The sequence below is a fragment of the Pseudophryne corroboree genome, chromosome 2 (genome assembly GCF_028390025.1).
Source record: "Pseudophryne corroboree isolate aPseCor3 chromosome 2, aPseCor3.hap2, whole genome shotgun sequence".
In the NCBI taxonomy this organism is placed as follows: Eukaryota; Metazoa; Chordata; class Amphibia; order Anura; family Myobatrachidae; genus Pseudophryne; species Pseudophryne corroboree.
The window spans coordinates 239,466,405-239,489,938 of NC_086445.1; the positions used below are offsets into that span (position 1 = coordinate 239,466,405).

The 23,534-nt window shown below is 48.5% G+C and overlaps 1 protein-coding gene and 1 long non-coding RNA gene across 8 annotated transcripts in view; one reads left to right on the plus strand and one right to left on the minus strand.

Moving 5' to 3' along the window:
- The window catches only part of GLS2 (glutaminase 2), a 285,083-nt gene that overhangs the window by 164,327 nt on the left and 97,222 nt on the right, over positions 1–23,534 (plus strand). For all 6 annotated transcript variants that reach the window (XM_063952557.1, XM_063952563.1, XM_063952561.1 and 3 more), the window contains one exon: positions 5,011–5,090. In XM_063952557.1, the coding sequence (XP_063808627.1) occupies positions 5,011–5,090 (80 nt within the window). The remainder of the gene's footprint in view (positions 1–5,010; positions 5,091–23,534) is intronic.
- LOC135012582 (uncharacterized) overlaps positions 1–23,534 on the minus strand; it is a 101,695-nt gene that overhangs the window by 59,878 nt on the left and 18,283 nt on the right. The window lies entirely within an intron of this gene.

The window sequence follows — 23,534 nt, forward strand, 5'->3', positions numbered from 1 at the left end:
AGGCGCGCGCTGTGCCCTCCGTGTCCCTCCAACACAGCAGGGAGGGTTAGCAGGAGCAGATTGACATGCGGACGCTAGTCCGCATGTCAATCTGCGCTAAATCAGTGGCGCCCCCGCAGCCCCTCGCCCCCAAGCCACCGCGAGGGCTGCGGGGGCAGTAGTTACGCCACTGCTCTAGACCACACTGTCTTCAACAGAACTTGGAGGACTCAGGCCATATTCTATGCAGCTAAGACAGAATTTTTTTAAGTAGAATCATTTCAGATAAGCAAGTTTTCTCTGCCATTTGGTACATGTCCATCTTGAGAGGACAGAAACACAATGGTTTCAGTAGTGTCAATTTACATACTACACCAGGGTTTCCCAAACTTAGACCCCAAGGCACCCTAACAGTCCATGTATTAAGGGCACTGATGTATTTACAATGGGTGCAGTTTGTGAGGAGCCCACGGGACCCCGAGGTCCAGGGGGGCCCACACCACGCACTCTGCACCCATTGTTTTCAATACTTTTTTTGTCTTTGTAATTTAGTTTTTGTTTTCAATACCTTAAAGAGTCCCACGTCGTCTGCAGTAGTGCTGCAGAAGTCACCAGGAAAATGGTGTGGCAGAAATTTTCCTGGCATTTCGAATCGCCATTTTTCCAAAGACCTGCGCATGCGCACTAGACTCTGGGACAGCACTAGGGTTCCCTAGTAACCCTTGTGCCCAGATTCTATAGCACAGTCGACTAGAGTTGAGGGGGTCCAGACAAAGACGTCACCGGGTGTGGTGACACCCCGTTCGCACCCTTGATATGCCATTGCGCCGGAGGTGCGCTTGCGGCAAAACATGGGTTTGGCCACAAATAAAGGGGCATGGCCTCACAGGATCGTCACTCTGGGGGCGTGCTCAGCTTCTCCGGAGATGCTGTGCTGTTCTGGGCTGCCCCGGAGACTGTCTCCCAGCGCTGTCAGCTCCTCTTCTCTGACAGGAGCGGGGTGCTGTAGCAGACTTTCACGCTGCAGCACCTGGCTCCTGTCACTGTGGAGGAGCTGACAGCGCTGGGAGACAGTTTGATGTCACCCCTTCCATGCGTCACACCCGGGTGCGGACCACACCGGGCGGGCGCACCTACCTTGTGACGCCACTGGGTCCGGACAGAGTCTTTATACAGGCCTACTCCTCTCTTGAAGCGCCCTTGATTAAATATATCAGTGTTTGAGACCAGGTGGTCAAATCGAACTGTGCAGAGAGAGTTAGATTTGGGTGGGGTGTGTTCAAACTGAAATCTAAATTGCAGTGTAAAAATAAAGCAGCCAGTATTTACCCTGCACAGAAACAATATAACCCACCCAAATCTAACTCTCTCTGCAAATGTTATATCTGCCACAACTGCAGTGCACATGGGGGGTAATTCCAAGTCATACTTGCCTACCTGACCCCCTCCATGAGGGAGAAAATGCTCTGTTCCTGGACTTTCCTGGTAATGTATGATTGCCATCACCTGTGGTGAGCTAGTTAATTGATAAGAAAGGTGTTTCACCACAGGTGATGGCAATCATACATCACCAGGAAAGTCCAGGAACAGAGCATTTTCTCCCTCATGGAGAGGGTCAGCTAGGCAAGTATGTTCCAAGTTGATCGCAGCAGGACATTTTTTAGCAGTTGGGCAAAACCATGTGCAGATTATAAATCAGATGTGTGCCAAGTTTGGTGTAAAGTGCTCCAGGCCTTCCACAGTTATGCTGTCTGCTGACATACTTTGTGCTGCTGTCCCACCACTAGGGGTGCTAGGGGTGTCTAACCCCCACAGTGTTTGTTTCCACAGTGAAAGTCATATGCGTACCAAGTTTGGTGTAAACTGCTTCAGGCATTTCAGAGTTATGCTATCTGCTGAAATACTCAGTGCTGCTGCCTCATCCCTAGGGGTGCTTGCAGGGCCGCTTCGAGCCCTTTTTGCGCCCCGGGCAGGACATCGGGGCGTGACTTCATACAGGGGGCGTAGTCAGTTACGCCCCCTGTACAGTAGTAGCGCCGCTGAAATGCTGAGCGGTGCGCGATGACGTCATCGCGCACCGCCCAGCAAAAGTCCTCTCTAGCGTCTAGTTCATACTTGCCTACCTGACCCTCTCCATGAGGGAGAAAATGCTCTGTTCCTGGACTTTCCTGGTAATGTATGATTGCCATCGCCTGTGGTGAGCTAGTTAATTGATAATAAGGTAGATGCTAGATCCAAGTGGACTAAGGGACCTTTTACATCAGGGGGACAAGCCACGACACAAGGGGGAGGAGCTAGGCAAGCGGGATAGTTCCTCTACTATCCATGCCACCAACTATTACCTTTAGTAACCCGGTGACGAGCGAAGCGAGCCCACGAGGGTACTTTTCGGTTACCCTGTTTGGCCGTAGCTCCTCCGCCTGGTGACGTGTCTCCTTCCCTAGTGACGTCAGAGGGTCACTTCTCCCACTTGGATTTAGAACCTCCATACTGGGAAGCGTAACCATTCCTCTGTCCCCCCCACCCTCCTACATACACACAGACAACAGGCAGCACACACAGCAAGCATCATCATTCCCCCCACCACTACCCATAGACAGACAGGGACACGCTCACTCATGTGTCAGAGCTCAGCATTTATTATAAAACATCAGTGCCCGCATAATTTATCTCCCCTCCCCCCGCCCGGTTCCCGCACTCATGCTGGCCGCTGGCGGCGTCCGATAGCCGCATCATGCAGAGCCGGCGGCGCACATCCCCGCCCCTCGGTTCCCGCACTGATATGGCCGCATCTGTCACATAGTACTTTGGACCACTACAGTACTCAGCAATTACCGTGATCAACCTCCTGGTTCCCGCTGACTGCGCCACTGGAGATCTCTCACAGTTAGTCCCGTGGGCTGGCTGCTGGCAGGGAGAACACACACTGCGCATCTCAGCCTGAGACTGAGGAGCTGCAGCTCCCCCTACATGCAGCTGCCAGCTCTCTCAGTGTGCGGCCACGCAGAGGGAGACACTGACTGCTGCAATATAAAAAGAAACAAAAAACCGTCAAACAGCAGTTCGATAGATCGGCAGCTTTGGGGGGGTTTCTAGGTACTCGGAAACCCCCCCTGCGTGCGCGCCTGAACTGTGTGGCGTCCTGAGGACCAGTTTGAGAACCACTGATATAGATGATCCCGGAGCACAGATCTGTCAATCATCATTCTCATCTTCAAATTCTGTACCTAATTTACGTACTGTAGATGCAAACTTTATGCCTTGTAGTAAACACATATTATGATCTGTGTAAATCAAATAATCCATTGTTTGTACAATGGCTTATTTACTGAACACTTGTATGTTAACATCCCCGAATGACCTCAAGGGGCGCACAGGGCCACAAGTCCAAGATAATTTGAGATGATTGTATAAGTAAGTAGTATGTACATTCAGCACTAAGAAGCATTTTTTCATCTCAAAGTACATTTATGTGCAACTCTAAATCAAGTGCTCCGTATTTAAAAATTAATAATTAATGTGCTATCCATATATCATCAATTTCATTAATTTAAATGTTATATTTCAATATCACTATCATACTAATAGTGTGTCTATAGACTAGATAGACAGCTACATGCATGATTGGCACAGGAGATATAAATTGAGACCTAGCTGTTGTGAAATAGTCACAGACATTGCAACACAGTAAAGCGGGGCAATTGGCCCTATCAGGGTCGGACTGTGGCATGAAGGGCCCACCAGGGGAATACAGTGGCATACCTCCCAACTTTTACCCTACCTGAAGAGGGGGTGTGGCCTATGTAAAATGGGTGTGGCTTTGCGCTTGCGAGCCACGCCCCGTTTTTGTCACTGAGTGGGCATGCCCAGCGCTCTGTGAGCCGCTGGCATGCCTCCTCTCCCTCTGTCTGCACTGAATAGACGCTGTGCGCATGCGCACAGCGTCTATTTACCGCTGCTCTGCTGAGCAGAGCAGCGAGAGACGGAGCCTCCCAACTGCCCCCCCCCCCCCCCCCCACCGCGGGACACTGCGGCCCGCGGGTGGGACAGCGGGACAGTGCCCAGAAAACAGGACTGTCCCGCGAAAATCGGGACAGTTGGGAGGTATGCAGTGGTAGGGGTCCATGTTTAGGGGTGTGGTCAGTGGGCCCCTTGATAAAAAATATATAGTAAATACTGTTAGCGCATGCGTGATAATGTACCAGATTAATAACAGCAATGCACTGTAGAAAATACACCACAGTCCTGTGCAGTATAATGGTGCAGAAGTATTAACCTGGAGAAGGCATAAGGAAGTGATAAACCAGTGATATGTGCAAGGTGATAAACGAACCAGCCAATCAGCTCCAATATGTAAATTAACAATTAGGAGCTGATTGGCTGGTGCATTTATCACCTTGCACATATCACTGGTTATCACTTCCTTATGCCTTCTCCAGGTTAATACATCTGCCCCAATGTAACATATGTATAATGTAAAATTCAAGTGGACAGTCTTGAACCTAACCTTTCAAAGAGGGGGTGGGCCTCCAGGTAGGGGTGGTGGGGCACCGGGGTTTCCCCTGTACCCCTGTGGGCCAGTCTGACCCTGGGCCCAATAGTGGAAACTGCAGTCTTAAAGCAAGAAAGATGCCTTATGATAATTGATTTGAAATCAAAGAGATTAGTGTCTGATACATTGGAGATAATCACTAACAGCCTACCCATGAAGTCACCTTACGACTGCAATAACAGGTCCTTTTGCCAAATTGGGCAGTGGTTCTGCCGCTGTATCTGTGATTGGCCAACATTGAGCCTCCACGCAGAGATATAAAATCAATAAAACAGGCAGAGAAATGTTAGCCTGCTACATTGCTCAATAACCGTGCCCCATACAAAAACAAATGTTTTTCATTATTTTGTTCTTATAGCAATAGTGTAAAAGATTGTTTTTGCCATAAGCTATGTTTTGGTTCATTTTGCTTGTATTGTTTGAATACTTTTTTTCCCCCCCAATTAATTCACTTTAGTTTCTCATTCTTTTTACTTTAGGTGGCTAACTACATTCCTCAGCTCGCCAAGGTCAGCCCTCAGCGGTGGGGCGTATCTCTCTGTACAGTGGATGGACAGAGGTGAGAAAATGACATACTGTAATCCAAAATATTCATATCACCCATGGAAAGCTCATATTGAATTTACATTTTGTAAATAACAATCAAATATCTCATATATTAACTATGTTCTCTCGCGTATGTCATCATCGCTGAACAGTCCAAGATGCCATTGTAGGGGTTCAACCATGAGATCATAGAAGTGAGATCACATTATATATATGTATAGTTTATATATATATATATATATATATATATATATATATATAGAACAAACAGGGACAGCCCGGCACTCCACTCCAAATAACAACAGCAGCTGAGGTGCCCTCCCGGTCAGTGACACGAAGTCCCAGGTAATCAGCTATGGTGATGTGGGCGGCACTCAATGCAGACTTCACAGCGTAATGAAAAATTACTTTAATAAGGCCAACATGTTTCGGGGACCAAACCCCGTCCTCAGGGCCAGACAAGCCACAAACAACACAAAACAATACTTATATAGGGAGAACAAGACTAACATTAATGCAGATCATACTCACCTGCTCCACGGCGCCGCCGCCCGCCAATCCGTCCGGCCACACTTCCGCGTCGCCCTCCAGTGACGTCGCAGGCGAGTAACCAGGGCAACCAAACGAAAACTCCGCTCGGTCACCTACGGGAGTGCAGTGGGGACAAATGACAATCAGTGAACTGACATATACTGATACAAAAAAACAACTGGTAAAAACAAAAACAAAAATGTACATACAAGTCATGAGAAACTGTAGCAGCACTGATATAAGCCTATATGGGCTTGAACAATAAACCTACAATATGAAAACATGGGAGAGGTACCTGAAACATTATAGGGAATAAATGATGGATACTGAAAGGGATGGTTGTTATTTTAGAGGAAACACTGTAATCCCAGATTCTCGTTGAGACCACCGGGTGACAGTGTTCCCAGTTTATAAATCCACCTGGATTCTTTTTGTAATAATGTCCTATCCCTATTTCCACCCCTTAATGTGCGGGGAACATGATCTATAAGGATGGCTCTAATACTAGCTACCCTATGGCCCATTAGCATACAGTGCCGAGCAAAGGGTTGTTCACTTTCCTTATTTTCAAAGGCCTTCTTTATGGCACTCCTATGGAGAGCCATTCTCTCACGAAACTGCCTAATGGTCTTGCCAACATATGCAAGACCACAGGGGCACGTGAGAAGATACACCACATGGGTCGTGGTACATGTCAATCGGTGTTTAATGGGAATTTCTCTGACGTCCTAGTGGATGCTGGGGACTCCGTAAGGACCATGGGGAATAGACGGCTCTGCAGGAGACTGGGCACATCTAAAGAAAGATTTAGGACTATCTGGTGTGCACTGGCTCCTCCCCCTATGACCCTCCTCCAAGCCCCAGTTAGATTTCTGTGCCCGGCTGAGCTGGATGCACACTAGGGGCTCTCCTGAGCTCCTAGAAGAAAGTATAGTTTAGGTTTTTTATTTTCAGTGAGACCTGCTGGCAACAGGCTCACTGCAACGAGGGACTAAGGGGAGAAGAAGCGAACCTACCTAAGTGGTGGTAGCTTGGGCTTCTTAGGCTACTGGACACCATTAGCTCCAGAGGGATCGTACACAGGACTCGACCTCGTCGTCCGTTCCCGGAGCCGCGCCGCCGTCCCCCTTACAGAGCCAGAAACAAGAAGGTGGTCCGGAAAATCGGCGGCTGAAGACTTCTGTCTTCTCCAAGGTAGCGCACAGCACTGCAGCTGTGCGCCATTGCTCCTCATGCACACCACACACTGCGGTCACTGATGGGTGCAGGGCGCTGGGGGGGGGCGCCCTGAGCAGCAATAATAACACCTTGGCTGGCAAAACTAACACCATATATAGCCCCAGAGGCTATATAGGTGTATATTAACCCCTGCCAGAAACGATAAAATAGCGGGAGAAAGCCCGACGAAAAAGGGGCGGAGCCAACTCCCTCAGCACACTGGCGCCATTATTCCCTCACAGCTTCGCTGGAAGGAAGCTCCCTGGCTCTCCCCTGCAGTCCTGCACTACAGAAAGGGTGGAAAAGAGAGGGGGGGCACAATTTGGGCGCAGTATATATATATATATATAATATATAGGCAGCTATAGGGGAAAACACTCTGTATAGTGATATCCCTGTGTTATATAGCGCCCTGGTGTGTGCTGGCATACTCTCCCTCTGTCTCCCCAAAGGGCTTTGTGGGGTCCTGTCCTCTGTAAGAGCATTCCCTGTGTGTCTGCTGTGTGTCAGTACTGCTGTGTCGACATGTATGATGAGGATAATGATGTGGAGGCGGAGCAAATGCCTGTGAATGTGATGTCACCCCCTGCGGGGTCGACACCAGTGTGGATGGACTTATGGAAGGAATTACGTGACAGTGTCAGCTCCTTACATAAAAGGTTTGATGACATAGGACAGCCGGCTACTCAGCTTGTGCCTGTCCAAGCGTCTCAAATGTCATCAGGGGCTATAAAACGCCCGCTACCTCAGATGACAGATACAGATGTCGACACGGATACCGACTCCAGTGTCGACGATGATGAGACGAGTATACCCTCCAATAGATCCACCCGTTATATGATTGAGGCTATGAAAAATGTATTACACATTTCTGATGATACCCCAGGTACCACAAAAAAGGGTATTATGTTTGGTGAGAAAAAACTACCAGTAGTTTTTCCTGCATCTGACGAATTAAATGAGGTGTGTGAGGAAGCGTGGTCTTCCCCAGATAAGAAATTGATCATTTCTAAATGGTTAATGGCTGCGTACCCTTTTCCGCCAGAGGATAGGTCACGCTGGGAAACTCCCCCTAGGGTAGATAAAGCGCTGACACGCTTATCAAAGAAGGTGGCACTACCGTCTCCGGATACGGCCGCCCTAAAAGAACCTGCTGATAGAAAGCAGGAAAGTACCCTAAAAGCTATATACACACACACGGGCATTATATTGAGACCCGCTATTGCATCAGCTTGGATGTGCAGTGCTGCTGCTGCGTGGTCAGACTCCCTGTCGGAAAACATTGATACCATGGATAGGGACAATATTTTGCTAACGATTGACCATATTAAAGACGCGGTCTTATACATGCGTGATGCACAGAGGGATATTTGCCGGCTGGCATCAAAAATAAGCGCTATGTCCATTGCCGCCAGACGGGGGTTATGGACTAGGCAATGGTCAGGTGATGCCGACTCCAAGCGGCACATGGAAGTTTTACCCTATAAAGGGGTGGAATTTTTTGGGGAAGGTCTTTCAGACCTCGTTTCCACAGCTACTGCTGGGAAATCGACTTTTTTGCCACAGGCTACCCCACAGCAAAAGAAAGCACCGTATTATCAGGTACAGTCCTTTCGGCCCCTGAAAAATAAGCGGGCTAGAGGCTCATTCTTTCTGCCGAGGGGCAGAGGAAGGGGGAAAAAGCTGCAGCGCACAGCTAGTTCCCAGGAGCAGAAGTCCTCTCCTGCGTCCGGTAAGTCCACAGCATGACGCTGGGGCTGCTCAGGCGGAATCGGGAACGGTGGGGGCGCGTCTCAGGTTTTTCAGCACACAGTGGGCTCTCTCACAAGTGGATCCCTGGGTCCTTCAAGTAGTATCTCAGGGGTACAGGCTGGAATTCGAGACGTCTCCCCCCCGCCGTTTCCTAAAATCTGCCTTGCCGGCAACTCCCTCTGCCAGGGAGGCAGTGTTGGTGGCTATTCAAAAACTGTATTCACAGAAAGTGATCGTCAAGGTACCCCTCCTTCAACATGGAAAGGGTTACTACTCCACAATGTTTGTGGTACCGAAACCGGACGGTTCGGTGAGACCCATCTTAAATTTAAAAGCCTTGAACACTTATATCAAAAGGTTCAAGTTCAAGATGGAATCGCTCAGGGCGGTTATTGCGAGCCTGGAGGAGGGGGCTTACATGGTATCCTGGACATCAAGGATGCGTACCTGCATGTCCCCATTTACCCTCCGCACCAGGAGTACCTCAGATTTGTGGTACAGGACTGTCACTATCAGTTCCAGACGCTGCCGTTTGGGTTATCCACGGCACCGAGGGTCTTTACCAAGGTAATGGCCGAAATGATGATACTCCTTCGCAAGAAGGGAGTTTTAATTATCCCGTACTTGGACGATCTCCTGATAAAGGCGAGGTCCAAAGAACAGTTGATAGGGAGGGTGGCACTTTCTCAGGAAGTGCTACAACAGCACGGCTGGATTCTAAACATTCCAAAGTCACAGCTGGTCCCGACGACACGTCTTCTGTTCCTGGGAATGATTCTGGACACAGACCAGAAAAGAGTGTTTCTTCCACTGGAAAAAGCCGAGGAATTGTCATCTCTGGTCAGAGACATCCTAAAACCAGGAAAAGTGTCGGTACATCAATGCACACGAGTCCTGGGAAAAATGGTAGCTTCGTACGAAGCAATTCCATTCGGAAGGTTCCACGCAAGAACGTTCCAGTGGGACCTGTTGGACAAATGGTCCGGGTCCCATCTCCAGATGCAACAGCGGATAACCCTATCGGCCAGAACCAGGGTGTCGCTGCTGTGGTGGCTGCAGAGGGCTCATCTACTAGGGGGCCGCAGATTCGGAATACAGGACTGGGTCCTGGTGACCACGGATGCCAGCCTTCGGGGCTGGGGGGCAGTCACAAAGGGAAGAAATTTCCAGGGACTGTGGTCAAATCAGGAGATTTCTCTTCACATAAATATCCTGGAGTTAAGGGCCATTTACAATGCCCTAAGCCAGGCAAGACCCCTGCTTCAAAACCAGCCGGTACTGATCCAGTCAGACAACATCACGGCGGTCGCCCATGTAAACAGACAGGGCGGCACAAGAAGCAGGAGGGCGATGGCAGAAGCCACAAGGATTCTCAGATGGGCAGAGAATCATGTGTTAGCACTGACGGCAGTGTTCATTCCGGGAGTGGACAACTGGGAAGCAGAAGCAGAAGTTTTCCAAATGCTGGTCAACCGGTGGGAAAAACCACAGGTAGACATGATGGCGTCCCGCCTCAACAAGAAGTTGAAAAGATATTGCGCCCGGTCAAGAGACCCTCAGGCGATAGCGGTGGACGCTCTAGTGACACCATGGGTGTACCAGTCGGTTTATGTGTTTCCTCCTCTACCTCTCATACCCAAGGTACTGGGAATAATAAGAAGGCGAGGAGTGAAAACCATACTCGTGGTTCCGGATTGGCCAAGAAGAGCTTGGTACCCGGAACTTCAAGAGATGCTTACAGAGGACCCCTGGCCTCTGCCGCTCAGACAAGACCTGCTGCAGCAGGGACCCTGTCTGTTCCAAGACTTACCGCGGCTGCGTTTGACGGCATGGCGGTTGAACACGGGATCCTGAAGGAAAAGGGTATTCCGGAGGAAGTCATCCCTACCCTGATCAAAGCCAGGAAGGATGTCACCGCAAAACATTATCACCGCATTTGGCGAAAATATGTTGCTTGGTGTGAGGCCATGACGGCCCCGACGGAGGAATTTCAACTGGGTCGATTCCTGCACTTCCTGCAAGCAGGGGTGACGTTGGGCCTCAAATTGGGGTCCATAAAGGTCCAGATTTCGGCTCTGTCGATTTTCTTCCAAAAAGAACTGGCTTCACTGCCCGAAGTTCAGACTTTTGTCAAAGGAGTTCTGCATATTCAGCCTCCTTTTGTGCCCCCAGTGGCACCTTGGGATCTCAATGTGGTTTTGGCATTCCTGAAATCACATTGGTTCGAACCACTTAAGACTGTGGATTTAAAATATCTCACGTGGAAAGTGGTCATGCTGTTGGCCTTGGCGTCGGTCAGGCGGGTTTCAGAATTGGCGGCTTTGTCTTGTAAAAGCCCTTATCTGATTTTCCATATGGATAGGGCAGAATTGAGGACTCGTCCTCAGTTTCTCCCAAAGGTGGTCTCAGCTTTTCACTTGAACCAACCTATTGTGGTGCCTGCGGCTACTAGTGACTTGGAGGATTCCAAGTTGCTGGACGTAGTCAGGGCCCTAAAAAATTTATATTTCCAGGACGGCTGGAGTCAGAAAGACTGACTCGCTGTTTATCCTGTATGCACCCACCAAGCTGGGTGCTCCTGCTTCTAAGCAGTCTATTGCGCGCTGGATTTGTAGCACTATTCAGTTGGCGCATTCTGCGGTAGGCTTACCGCAGCCTAAATCTGTAAAAGCCCATTCCACACGGAAGGTGGGCTCATCTTGGGCGGCTGCCCGAGGGGTTTCGGCTTTACAACTTTGCCGAGCAGCTACTTGGTCGGGGGCAAACACGTTTGCAAAATTCTACAAATTTGATACCCTGGCTGAGGAGGACCTGGAATTCTCTCATTCGGTGCTGCAGAGTCATCCGCACTCTCCCGCCCGTTTGGGAGCTTTGGTATAATCCCCATGGTCCTTACGGAGTCCCCAGCATCCACTAGGACGTCAGAGAAAATAAGATTTTACTCACCGGTAAATCTATTTCTCGTAGTCCGTAGTGGATGCTGGGCGCCCGTCCCAAGTGCGGATTGTCTGCAATACTTGTACATAGTTATTGTTACAAAAATCGGGTTTTGTTGTGAGCCATCTCTTCAGAGGCTCCAATTGTTATCATACTGTTAACCGGGGTTCCTATCACGTGTTATATGGTGTGATTGGTGTGGCTGGTATGAGTCTTACCCGGGATTCAAAATCCTTCCTTATTGTGTCAGCTCTTCCGGGCACAGTTCCTAACTGAGGCTTGGAGGAGGGTCATAGGGGGAGGAGCCAGTGCACACCAGATAGTCCTAAATCTTTCTTTAGATGTGCCCAGTCTCCTGCGGAGCCGTCTATTCCCCATGGTCCTTACGGAGTCCCCAGCATCCACTACGGACTACGAGAAATAGATTTACCGGTGAGTAAAATCTTATTTTTGCAACCCGTAGATGGATGATTAAAGGAAGTTCCTACTATCAATGTATTGCATGTCGCACATCCCAAACAACGGTAACAACCATTTTTGGCTCGTAGGAAATGAGATTCCCTGTTAATGGCCATATCAGTGATGTCTAATTTTACTATACGGTCGCCAATGTTCCTCCCTCTAGTATGGCTCGGCAGTAAAGCTGTATTCGCCATGGAGGACATGGCCCCATCCGTTTGTATTATGGGCCACATCTGTTTGGCTTTTTTTACTATTTGTTTGCTCACGGTAGTGTGTTTATTGACCCAGGGAAATACTTCCCTATTGCGTTGTTTGCGGACGTGGCTAGATTCCAAAACCTGTTGACGGGTCATGTCCAGAACACGTCTTTTAGACGCCTCAAGGTCCCCTATCGGATAGCCCCTTTCCACAAATCTGTGCTTCATCGTGTCTAATGCCCTGCATGTCTCCTCTGGGTCAGATGTAATCCTCCGTACTCGCAAGAATTGTGAGTACGGTAGTCCCCTAAGTAGGGGAGCTGGGTGAAAACTCTGGTACTTCAATACAGTATTCCTATCTGTTGTTTTTACATACAAAGAGGTAATCAGCCGATCCTCCTTGTTGGTTATGGTCACATCAAGAGAATTGATAGCATCTGTGTGGATAGCATACGTAAATTGTACTGGGTGACAAGATTTGTTGTGATTATCCAGGAGAGAAATAAGTTTGTCCCTAGGGCCCTGCCATAAGATGAGCAAGTCATCAATATAGCGCCTGTAGTAGAAGACATGCATAGATACCTCAGGGTCTATGGAGAACATCTGGACTTCAAGCTGGTACATAAATGCATTCGCACATCGCACACCCTGCGAGCTGCAACCAGAATTTACCATTAAAGACAAAGAAATTTCTACTGAGTATTTTATCCAAAAGGGACAAAAAGAACGCAACCTCTGGCCCTTTGTAGTTAGGGTTGTTCTCAATCAATGACCTCACTGCCTCCATACCTGCATTGTGCGGAATGCAAGTATAGAGGCTAGAGACGTCAGCGCTGCATAGGATCAGCCCCTCAGGTAAGGGACCTAGATCCTGCAGCTGGAGGAGTAAGGCCGTAGTATCTTTAAGGTAGGACGGTATTAATTGCACACAGGGGTTAAGATACGCATCCAGGAAGATGGAGATGGGATGATATAAAGAGCCTCTGGCCGACACGATAGGACGGCCAGGAGGGTCATGCAAGGTTTTATGGACCTTGGGGACCGTGTAGAACAATGGTGCTATGGGGAAATCAACCGTGAGAGCTTTGAGCACTTGTGTAGTAATGGTCCCCCGTTCAAAGGCTTCTTTCAGCAAAGAGTCCAACTCCTTCTTGAACTCCATGGTGGGATCTTTAGTCAACCTCTTATAAACTGAAGTGTCGTTTAGTTGGCGCTCACATTCCTTAACATGGTCACCCAAATCCTGCACCACTGTGGCCCCCCATTTATCCGCTTTCCGGATCACTATATCAGTCCTGCTTGACAAGTCCTTTAGTGCCATCATCTCCTGTCTAGACATGTTGGGGTATCCAGTGTAAGCTGTACCACAGTTACCCTCCGTCTCCAGCATACGTGTGAAAGTCCTGATGGACGGGTTGAGGCTTGGAGGGTCAAAGTGTGACCGAGGTGCAATCGCCTGTAATTGCGCTGGAATGGTGACAGTAGGTGGTCCCGATGTTTTGTTGTTGAAGAATTCCCTTCATCTCAGTGATCTTTTAAGGCGTAGCATCTCAACTTTCCATTCAAGTGGATCACGGACATTGGTGGGGATGAAAGATAGGCCCTTGGCCAAAACTTGATATTCTATGTCAGAGAGAGGAGTGGAAGATAAGTTGAAGACAGATTCTCTCATGGCCTCGGTGGCTTTTGCCCTGATGTCCCTTTGGCTCTGCCCCGACCTCCGTGTCCTCTGCCGCGTCCACGTCCTGGCGTTGGCACGCGGTTGGAACGGGTTTGTATGATCCGGGGGCCTTGCCCTAAAGGGAGCTGAGCCTCAGATGAAGGAGTCATCTCAGGAGCATATTCAGAATCGCTGGCCGATGTGCTGGCTCCCTGCTGCTGTTCTCTCCGTCGGCGTGATTGCTGTCGGTGGCTAGGATATTGCCGGTCCTGCCCTGGTCTAGTACTTCCTAACCAAGAGTAGACCTGCCTTTGCTGGTAGTCCCTCTGGACTGTAAGGAGTTTATCCTTCTTGAAGCGTATTAGCTCCTGCCGATATTGTTCCAGCTGGATACCAAAAATGGCTAAAATTGAAACATAAAGAAGTAGATTTCTTGTATGACGGAATCACATTGTCCGATTATTATCGGAGCAATTTGATACCCAGATGGTTCAGGGTTCGCAACTCACCCACGATAGGCCGTTATAATCCTACATTTTGTCGTCGGTGGGTTGCGATCCTGAATAAATGCTCCATGGACCTCATCCTGCTGGTTGTGGAGGAGTCCACAAGGGAGTTGAATACCGTTAAGGAACAGATACAGTCCTTTGAGGCTGAACACAAAAAGAGTCTTTCATCTGATACTGAAACTGATTGGCCAGCTAAGCTTGGTATCCAGCTGGAACAATATCGGCAGGAGCTAATACGCTTCAAGAAGGATAAACTCCTTACAGTCCAGGGGGACTACCAGCAAAGGCAGGTCTACCCTTGGTTAAGAAGTACTAGACCAGGGCAGGACCGGCAATATCCTAGCCGCCGACATTAATCACGCCGACGGAGAGAAACGCAGCAGGGAGCCAGCACATCGGCCAGCGATTCTGAATATGCTCCTGAGATGACTCCTTCATCTGATGCTCAGCTCCCTTTAGGGCAAGGCCCCCGGATCATACAAACCCGTTCCAACCGCGTGCCAACGCCAGGACGCGGACGCGGCAGAGGACGCGGAGGTCGGGGCAGAGCCAAAGGGACATCAGGGCAAAAGCCACCGAGGCCATGAGAGAATCTGTCTTCAACTTATCTTCCACTCCTCTCTCTGACATAGAATATCAAGTTTTGGCCAAGGGCCTATCTTTCATCCCCACCAATGTCCCTGATCCACTTGAATGGAAAGTTGAGATGCTACGCCTTAATAGATCACTGAGACGAAGGGAATTCTTCAACAACAAAACATCGGGACCACCTACTGTCACCATTCCAGCGCAATTACAGGCGATTGCACCTCGGTCACACTTTGACCCTCCAAGCCTCAACCCGTCCATCAGGACTTTCACACGTATGCTGGAGACGGAGGCTAACTGTGGTACAGCTTACACTGGATACCCCAACATGTCTAGACAGGAGATGATGGCACTAAAGGACTTGTCAAGCAGGACTGATATAGTGATCCGGAAAGCGGATAAAGTGGGGGCCACAGTGGTGCAGGATTTGGGTGACCATGTTAAGGAATGTGAGCGCCAACTGAACGACACTTCAGTTTATAAGAGGTTGACTAAAGATCCCACCATGGAGTTCAAGAAGGAGTTGGACTCTTTGCTCAAAGAAGCCTTTGAACGGGGGACCATTACTACACAAGTGCTCAAAGCTCTCACGGTTGATTTCCCCATAGCACCATTGTTCTACATGGTCCCCAAGGTCCATAAAACCTTGCATGACCCTCCTGGCCGTCCTATCATGTCGGCCAGAGGCTCTTTATATCATCCCATCTCCATCTTCCTGGATGCGTATCTTAACCCCTGTGTGCAATTAATACCGTCCTACCTTAAAGATACTACGGCCTTACTCCTCCAGCTGCAGGATCTAGGTCCCTTACCTGAGGGGCTGATCCCATGCAGCGCTGACGTCACTAGCCTCTATACTTGCATTCCGCACAATGCAGGTATGGAGGCAGTGAGGTCATTGATTGAGAACAACCCTAACTACAAAGGGCCAGAGGTTGCGTTCTTTTTGTCCCTTTTGGATAAAATACTCAGTAGATATTACTTTGTCTTCAATGGTAAATTCTGGTTGCAGCTCGCAGGGTGTGCGATGGGGTCAGCAGTGGCCCCATCGTATGCGAATGCATTTATGTACCAGCTTGAAGTCCAGATGTTCTCCATAGACCCTGAGGTACCATAGACCCTGAGGTATCCATGCATGTCTTCTACTACAGGCGCTATATTGATGACTTGCTCATCTTATGGCAGGGCCCTAGGGACAAACTTATTTCTCTCCTGGATAATCACAACAAATCTTGTCACCCAGTACAATTTACGTATGCTATCCACAAAGATGCTATCAATTATCTTGATGTGACCATAACCAACAAGGAGGATCGGCTGATTACCTCTTTGTATGTAAAAACAACAGATAGGAATACTGTATTGAAGTACCAGAGTTTTCACCCAGCTCCCCTACTTAGGGGACTACCGTACTCACAATTCTTGCGAGTACGGAGGATTACATCTGACCCAGAGGAGACATGCAGGGCATTAGACACGATGAAGCACAGATTTGTGGAAAGGCGCTATCCGATAGGGGACCTTGAGGCGTCTAAAAGACGTGTTCTGGACATGACCCGTCAACAGGTTTTGGAATCTAGCCACGTCCGCAAACAACGCAATAGGGAAGTATTTCCCTGGGTCAATAAACACACTACCATGAGCAAACAAATATTAAAAAAACCAAACAGATGTGGCCCATAATACAAACGAATGGGGCCATGTCCTCCATGGCGAATACAGCTTTACTGCCGAGCCATACTAGAGGGAGGAACATTGGCGACCGTATAGTAAAATTAGACATCACTGATATGGCCATTAACAGGGAATCTCATTTCCTACGAGCCAAAAATGGTTGTTACCGTTGTTTGGGATGTGCGACATGCAATACATTGATAGTAGGAACTTCCTTTAATCATCCATCTACGGGTTGCAAAATTCCCATTAAACACCGATTGACATGTACCACGACCCATGTGGTGTATCTTCTCACGTGCCCCTGTGGTCTTGCATATGTTGGCAAGACCATTAGGCAGTTTCGTGAGAGAATGGCTCTCCATGGGAGTGCCATAAAGAAGGCCTTTGAAAATAAGGAAAGTGAACAACCCTTTGCTCGGCACTGTATGTTAATGGACCATAGGGTAGCTAGTATTAGAGCCATCCTTATAGATCATGTTCCCCGCACATTAAGGGGTGGAAATAGGGATAGGACATTATTACAAAAAGAATCCAGGTGGATTTATAAACTGGGAACACTGTCACCCGGTGGTCTCAACGAGAATCTGGGATTACAGTGTTTCCTCTAAAATAACAACCATCCCTTTCAGTATCCATCATTTATTCCCTATAATGTTTCAGGTACCTCTCCCATGTTTTCATATTGTAGGTTTATTGTTCAAGCCCATATAGGCTTATATCAGTGCTGCTACAGTTTCTCATGACTTGTATGTACATTTTTGTTTTTGTTTTTACCAGTTGTTTTTTTGTATCAGTATATGTCAGTTCACTGATTGTCATTTGTCCCCACTGCACTCCCGTAAGTGACCGAGCGGAGTTTTCGTTTGGTTGCCCTGGTTACTCGCCTGCGACGCGGCGCGCCGTGACGTCACTGGAGGGCGACGCGGAAGTGTGGCCGGACGGATTTGTGGGCGGCGGCGCCGTGGAGCAGGTGAGTATGATCTGCATTAATGTTAGTCTTGTTCTCCCTATATAAGTATTGTTTTGTGTTGTTTGTGGCTTGTCTGGCCCTGAGGACGGGGTTTGGTCCCCGAAACATGTTGGCCTTATTAAAGTAATTTTTCATTACGCTGTGAAGTCTGCATTGAGTGCCGCCCACATCACCATAGCTATATATATATATATACATATATATATATAGATGATACAGACTGAGTTGGCCAGGCAGATGTCCTTGGTGCTTGGCTCAGTGAGGAGTGGCTGCGAGTCACCCTGCGACACGCCAGACTCAGAGTGGTGCAGGAGGGATGAGTGCTTCGGGCCAGCGGAGTGCGGTGCAGAGAGAGCGGCTCCCCGCCCCCCTCAACATGCAGCCCATCAACAGCAGCCGTCGAGCTCCCGGAGAAGGAGGAGGTGCAAGTGAGTAGGACAAGTCTTCCCGGTGGCAGCTTTCAGCCCTGCTACAGCTACTGTCAGGAGATCGGGTGCAGAAGTGGTATACAAAACGGTGGCATGGAAGAGGCTTTTGTATGACTCAAGTTGATGTACAGGGCAACAGGTGCAGTCTGAGTGGGTGTGTGAGGGGGGCTGTCAGTGTGTGTAATCTACAGCCTGTGTGCATGTGCTTGTGTGTGTCTGTAAGGGGGTGGGCAGTGTGTGGGTGTTTCATATTGGCAATACACCTGTAAAAAGGCATGTGGGTGGTAATTTTATTTTATATATATATATATATATATATATATATATATATAATTGGAAGGTGATGGCGGCACTCAAAGACAATCCTTAATGCAGTGTAATTTAATGAGACCAACTGGCCAGTTGGTCTCATTAAATGGCACTGCTTTAAGGACCGTCTTCGAGCCTGTTGAGTGCCGCCATCACCTTCCAATTATTTAGTGATACTTTGTCACCAGGAGGGCAACGCAGTGATTTATGCATTGGTCACAGGAGTGCCGGGACACTGTTTGGAATATATATATATATATATATATATATATATATATATATAAATAAAGAAAGTCCACGGCACTCACAATATCCAAAGATTGGCGTACAGATAAATAAGCCGGTGCCCTCCCTGGTAACAGCATGCGCTGTGTCCAATATAAAAATGCAACAACGGGCGGCACTCACGGCACAGTAAGAAAGACAGACAGGCTGGTCTGATGTTCGAACATCAGACCAGCCTGTCTGTCTTTCTTACTGTGCCGTGAGTGCCGCCCGTTGTTGCATTTTTATATATATATATATATATATATATATATATAGCATTATAGCCAGCACGTACACCAATATAGTATACAGCCCTGGTGCCCTCTCTAGGTAACCCCAGCCTGGGTCCACCAATATGCAGAAAGTCTAGAACTCAAGTAATAGACAATTCTCATAAAGCTCAGGTCATATCAACATTTCACTAGTTCATTCTAACATCATCAGGATCACCTGATGACGTTAGAATAAACTAACAAAACGTTGATATGACCTGAGCTTTATGAGAATTGTTTATTACCTGAGTGCCGCTTGACTTTCTGTATATATACACATACATACACACACATGTGTGCGTGGAAACCCCCCCTCAGAAATCCTGCGTTTGCCCCTGGGCAGCAGCGGCGCTGCACAGACCTTACCCACGCTGCCCGTGCTTTGTAATCAGCACCAGCTTTTCCCAGACGTGGCCCGGGATGGCAGCTATAGTGAGACAGAGCAGTACGACAGCAGGGTTCTAACTGGCGGCTGCTACCTGCTTAGCTCCAGTCACCCATGTGGCTGCACAGGAGGAGGCTCCGGCTCCATAGGAGAGGCAGGCAGTGGTATGAGAAAATAATTGGATGGTGATGTGACTGGGGCATGAGTATGGTGATGGGGCAAGGGGCAGAGGATAGTGATGGGGCAAGGGGCTGAGGATGGTGATGGGGCAGGGGGCTGAGTATGGTGATGGGGCAAGGGGCAGAGGATGGTGATGGTGCAGGGGGCTGAGGATGGTGATGGTGCAGGGGGCTGAGGATGCTGATGGAGCATGCTGAGGATGGTGATGGGGCAGGGGGCTGAGTATGGTGATGGGGCAGGGGGCTGAGGATGGTGATGGGGCAGGGGGCTGAGTATGGTGATGGGGCAAGGGGCAGAGGATGGTGATGGGGCAAGGGGCAGAGGATGGTGATGGTGCAGGGGGCTGAGGATGGTGATGGTGCAGGGGGCTGAGGATGCTAATGGAGCATGCTGAGGATGGTGATGGGGCAGGGGGCTGAGTATGGTGATGGGGCAGGGGGCAGAGGATGATGATGGGGCAGGGGGCTGAATATGGTGTTGGGGCAAGGGGCAGAGGATAGTGATGGGGCAAGGGGCTGAGTATGGTGATGGAGCATGCTGAGGATGGTGATGGAGCATGCTGAGGATGGTGATGGGGCAGGGGGCAGAGGATGGTGATGGGGCAGGGGGCAGAGGATGGTGATGGTGCAGGGGCTGAGGATGGTGATGGGGCAGAGAATGGTGATGGTGCAGGGGGCTGAGGATGGTGATGGAGCATGCTGAGGATGGTGATGGGGCAGGGGGCTGAGGATGATGATGGGGCAGGGGGCTGAGGATGATGATGAGAGCTGTGGCTGAGGAAGGTGATGTGGCTGAGAATGGTGATGGGCGCTGTGGGTGAGGGCGGAGTTGAGGGACTGAGGAAGGTGTGGAGGCTATTGTGGTTTTTTCCCCTGTGGGGGTAGATGCTTTTTTCCATGTCAGGAATATGTGTTTGTGTGTATATGGGGGGGTGGGGGGGGGTGTAAATGGGCGCCGTGATGTGAACTTGCTCCGGGTGCCATTGCTGCACGCTACGCCTCTACTGCTACCCTATGGGGCAGTGAACACCTTTGCGTGAGATCCCGCTGCCGTAAAGTGTGTCGGGTGCCTCGCAGATTCGGCCGGACAAAGGCATTCGCTGCCATTTGAATTGCCCCCTTATTTTCATATTTAACCTACTCTAATGTTTATTATGGCAGTTTTATTACTGTTGTTTATTATATCTTTGCAGCAGTTTAGTAATATCTTTGATAAGACCTATGGTGGGGAGACTGGCAGACGCTGTAGTTTGACCATTTCTTTCTATTAGATTGAAACAATTTTCCAGGGAATGGTATGATATATTTTCCTACAGTATAGCAAAAGATTCTGCAAGTTTAATAATTTAACCATCTTATATACTCTTGACTAATTATAATTAAGTAATCTAACTTTTTTTATCGATCCATTTCTACTTGCTGAATGACTTAAAGTGGCATTGATTATTCCTCACTTCTTATATGCTGTAATTTGCGCTGTGCTTATAGGGAGAAGATGGACAATTGCAGTCTCCCTATCTGTTCATGAGTACTGTATAATTAGTATCATTATTTATAGAATAGGTTAACCATGTTTTACTTTAAAACATTGGGCCCGATTCAGAAGTGGATGCAATGTCAATGTTTGTGCAGTTGAGTGGGGTTTTTTTTTACTGCGTTTGTGGCACATGCAGCGAGTGATTGGTGACGGTGGACACAGTGAGGATTTATGCACAAAGTGAGTGACAGCTAATTACCATCTGTGGGAGGTAATAGGGGTGGATACAAAAACGCAGGCGTGTCAGCCATTTCAGGGGGGTGTCTGAGCCTCCGAATACGCAGCTGCCCCGACAACGGTTCACACACTCCTGCATTGTCCAGACCACGCCCACGAAATGCCGTCTCAACGCCCGCTGATGGCCACCGCTGTCAATCATCTTGCAGCTGCATCCTTCCGATGAAGGGTCGCACACGTGCACTATGGACAGTGCGTGTGCGCAGACCTGATGGACGCGGCCGATGCATGTCAACACAACGGCTGCGTCCATCTCTTAATAAGGCCCAGTATACCCTAAAAAGGGAAATAGAAGTCTATTTGAAAATACTTTGTTCAAGTTTACAGTAAAAATAGTTTTCTTGGAAACTGTAAAACTGGGTCTAATTGATAATGATGGGTTTCTGATTGACTGAGAAAATATAAAAATATTGTCATGTTAGATGAGCATGAATTCCTACAATAGGGCTATGAAGATCTCTTTGATGAAACTCTAATTCACTGCTGGAAATTTGCTTAGGCCAAAAGTCCTCTAAATTCTCTCATATTGTATCCTATTATCCTCGATGCTCTGTAGGCTGGTAAGATGGATATCGCAATGTTTGACCAATGGTCATTATTGCGGTATCCAATTAGAGGCGTTTTTATTGTCCGGAATTGGACCCGCGATTATGGGATAACACATGGGAATCAGGAAATAGTCCCCAATCCCATGTGTTATCGCAGCTACGGCGGCTCGTTATCACAGATTATGCTTCAGGTGCCTGAGGCAACTGAAGCATAATCCCCCATAAATGCCGGCATCGAGGCTAATAGGGTAGCCCCTGGCGTTCCTATTAGCAGCGGGAAAGTACCGCTGCAAATAGGATACCGCAAATTCAGTAGTAAGTGTAGTCTTCCTCTCATCTCCTGCTCTGATGCGCCACCTGGTCTTCACCAAGAATTACCACAAGGTGGAATGATCTTCACTCCTGGAAGCTCACACGTCACAGACCTCTCTAACTGCCCCTTTAATATGACTATCTTACATATGGAGGTGTAGAATTAGCATGTACAGAAACTTTAGCAGAGAGCAAGTTCAGACATAGCCAAAGGTCAGGTTATAATTGTTATCATTTACTAGTTGCTTGTATCTGGAACCAGTATGCCAATGATTTGTTCCACATTAGTGTATGGAAAGCATTTCTATGGCCAGTATTTACTAAAAATCTGAGTTTTGCCGATTTGTGTTTTTTTTTTCTAAGTCCCAATCCGGGAATTCACTAAGCAGAAAACTCGGCAGTGTCTGGTCTATTTGTAATGGTTTGATTGGCAACGTTCAGAAATACGAATGAATAGACCATCGGTCAAACGCGGCTGTTATTTCATAGAATACGGGCATTCACTATTCATTCGTATTTGGGTGTTAGTTTCTGAATGCTCAAGTGCGGGTCTGTTTTGTTTCGATTCGTTAAAAAAAGCAGCAAAAAAATAGACCTGCTTTTTCCAGTCGAGTTTGGATAACTATGCACGGATCAGTGAGATCTGTGCATGGTTATCTATGGGAAAGGGTCTGTTTAGTGTAAAAACAGAAAAAAAAATTGCGTGGGGTCCCCCCTCCTAAGCATAACCAGCCTCGGGCTCTGTGAGCCGGTCCTGGTTGAAAAAATATGGGCAAAAAAATGACAGGGGTTCCCCCATATTTCATCAACCAGCACCGGGCTCTGCACCTGGTCCTGGTTCCAAAAATACGGGGGACAAAAAGCGTAGGGGTCCCCCGTATTTTTGAAACCAGCACCGGGCTCCACTAGCCAGGTGCATAATGCCACAGCCGGGGGACACTTTTATACTGGTCCCTGCGGCCCTGGCATTACATACCCAACTAGTCACCCCTGGCCGGGGTACCCTGGAGGAGTGGGAACCCCTTAAATCAAGGGGTCCCCCCCTCCAGCCATCCAAGGGCCAGGGGTGAAGCCCGAGGCTGTCCCCCCCATCCAAAGGCGGCGGATGGGGGGCTGATAGCCATGTGTAAAAAATGTGAATATTGTTTTTAGTAGCAGTACTACAAGTCCCAGCAAGCCTCCCCCACAAGCTGGTACTTGGAGAACCACAAGTACCAGCATGCGGTGGAAAACCTGGCCCGCTGGTACCTGTAGTACTACTACTAAAAAAATACCCCCAAAAAAACAGGACACACACACCGTGAAAGTATAAGTTTATTACATACATGCACATCTCCATACATACATACTTACCTATGTTCCCACGAGGCTCGGTCCTCTTCTCCATGTAGAATCCTTGGGGGACCTGTGAATAAAATTATACTCACATAATCCAGTGTAGATTGTGTCCAAAGTATAATCCACGTACTTGGCAAAACAAAA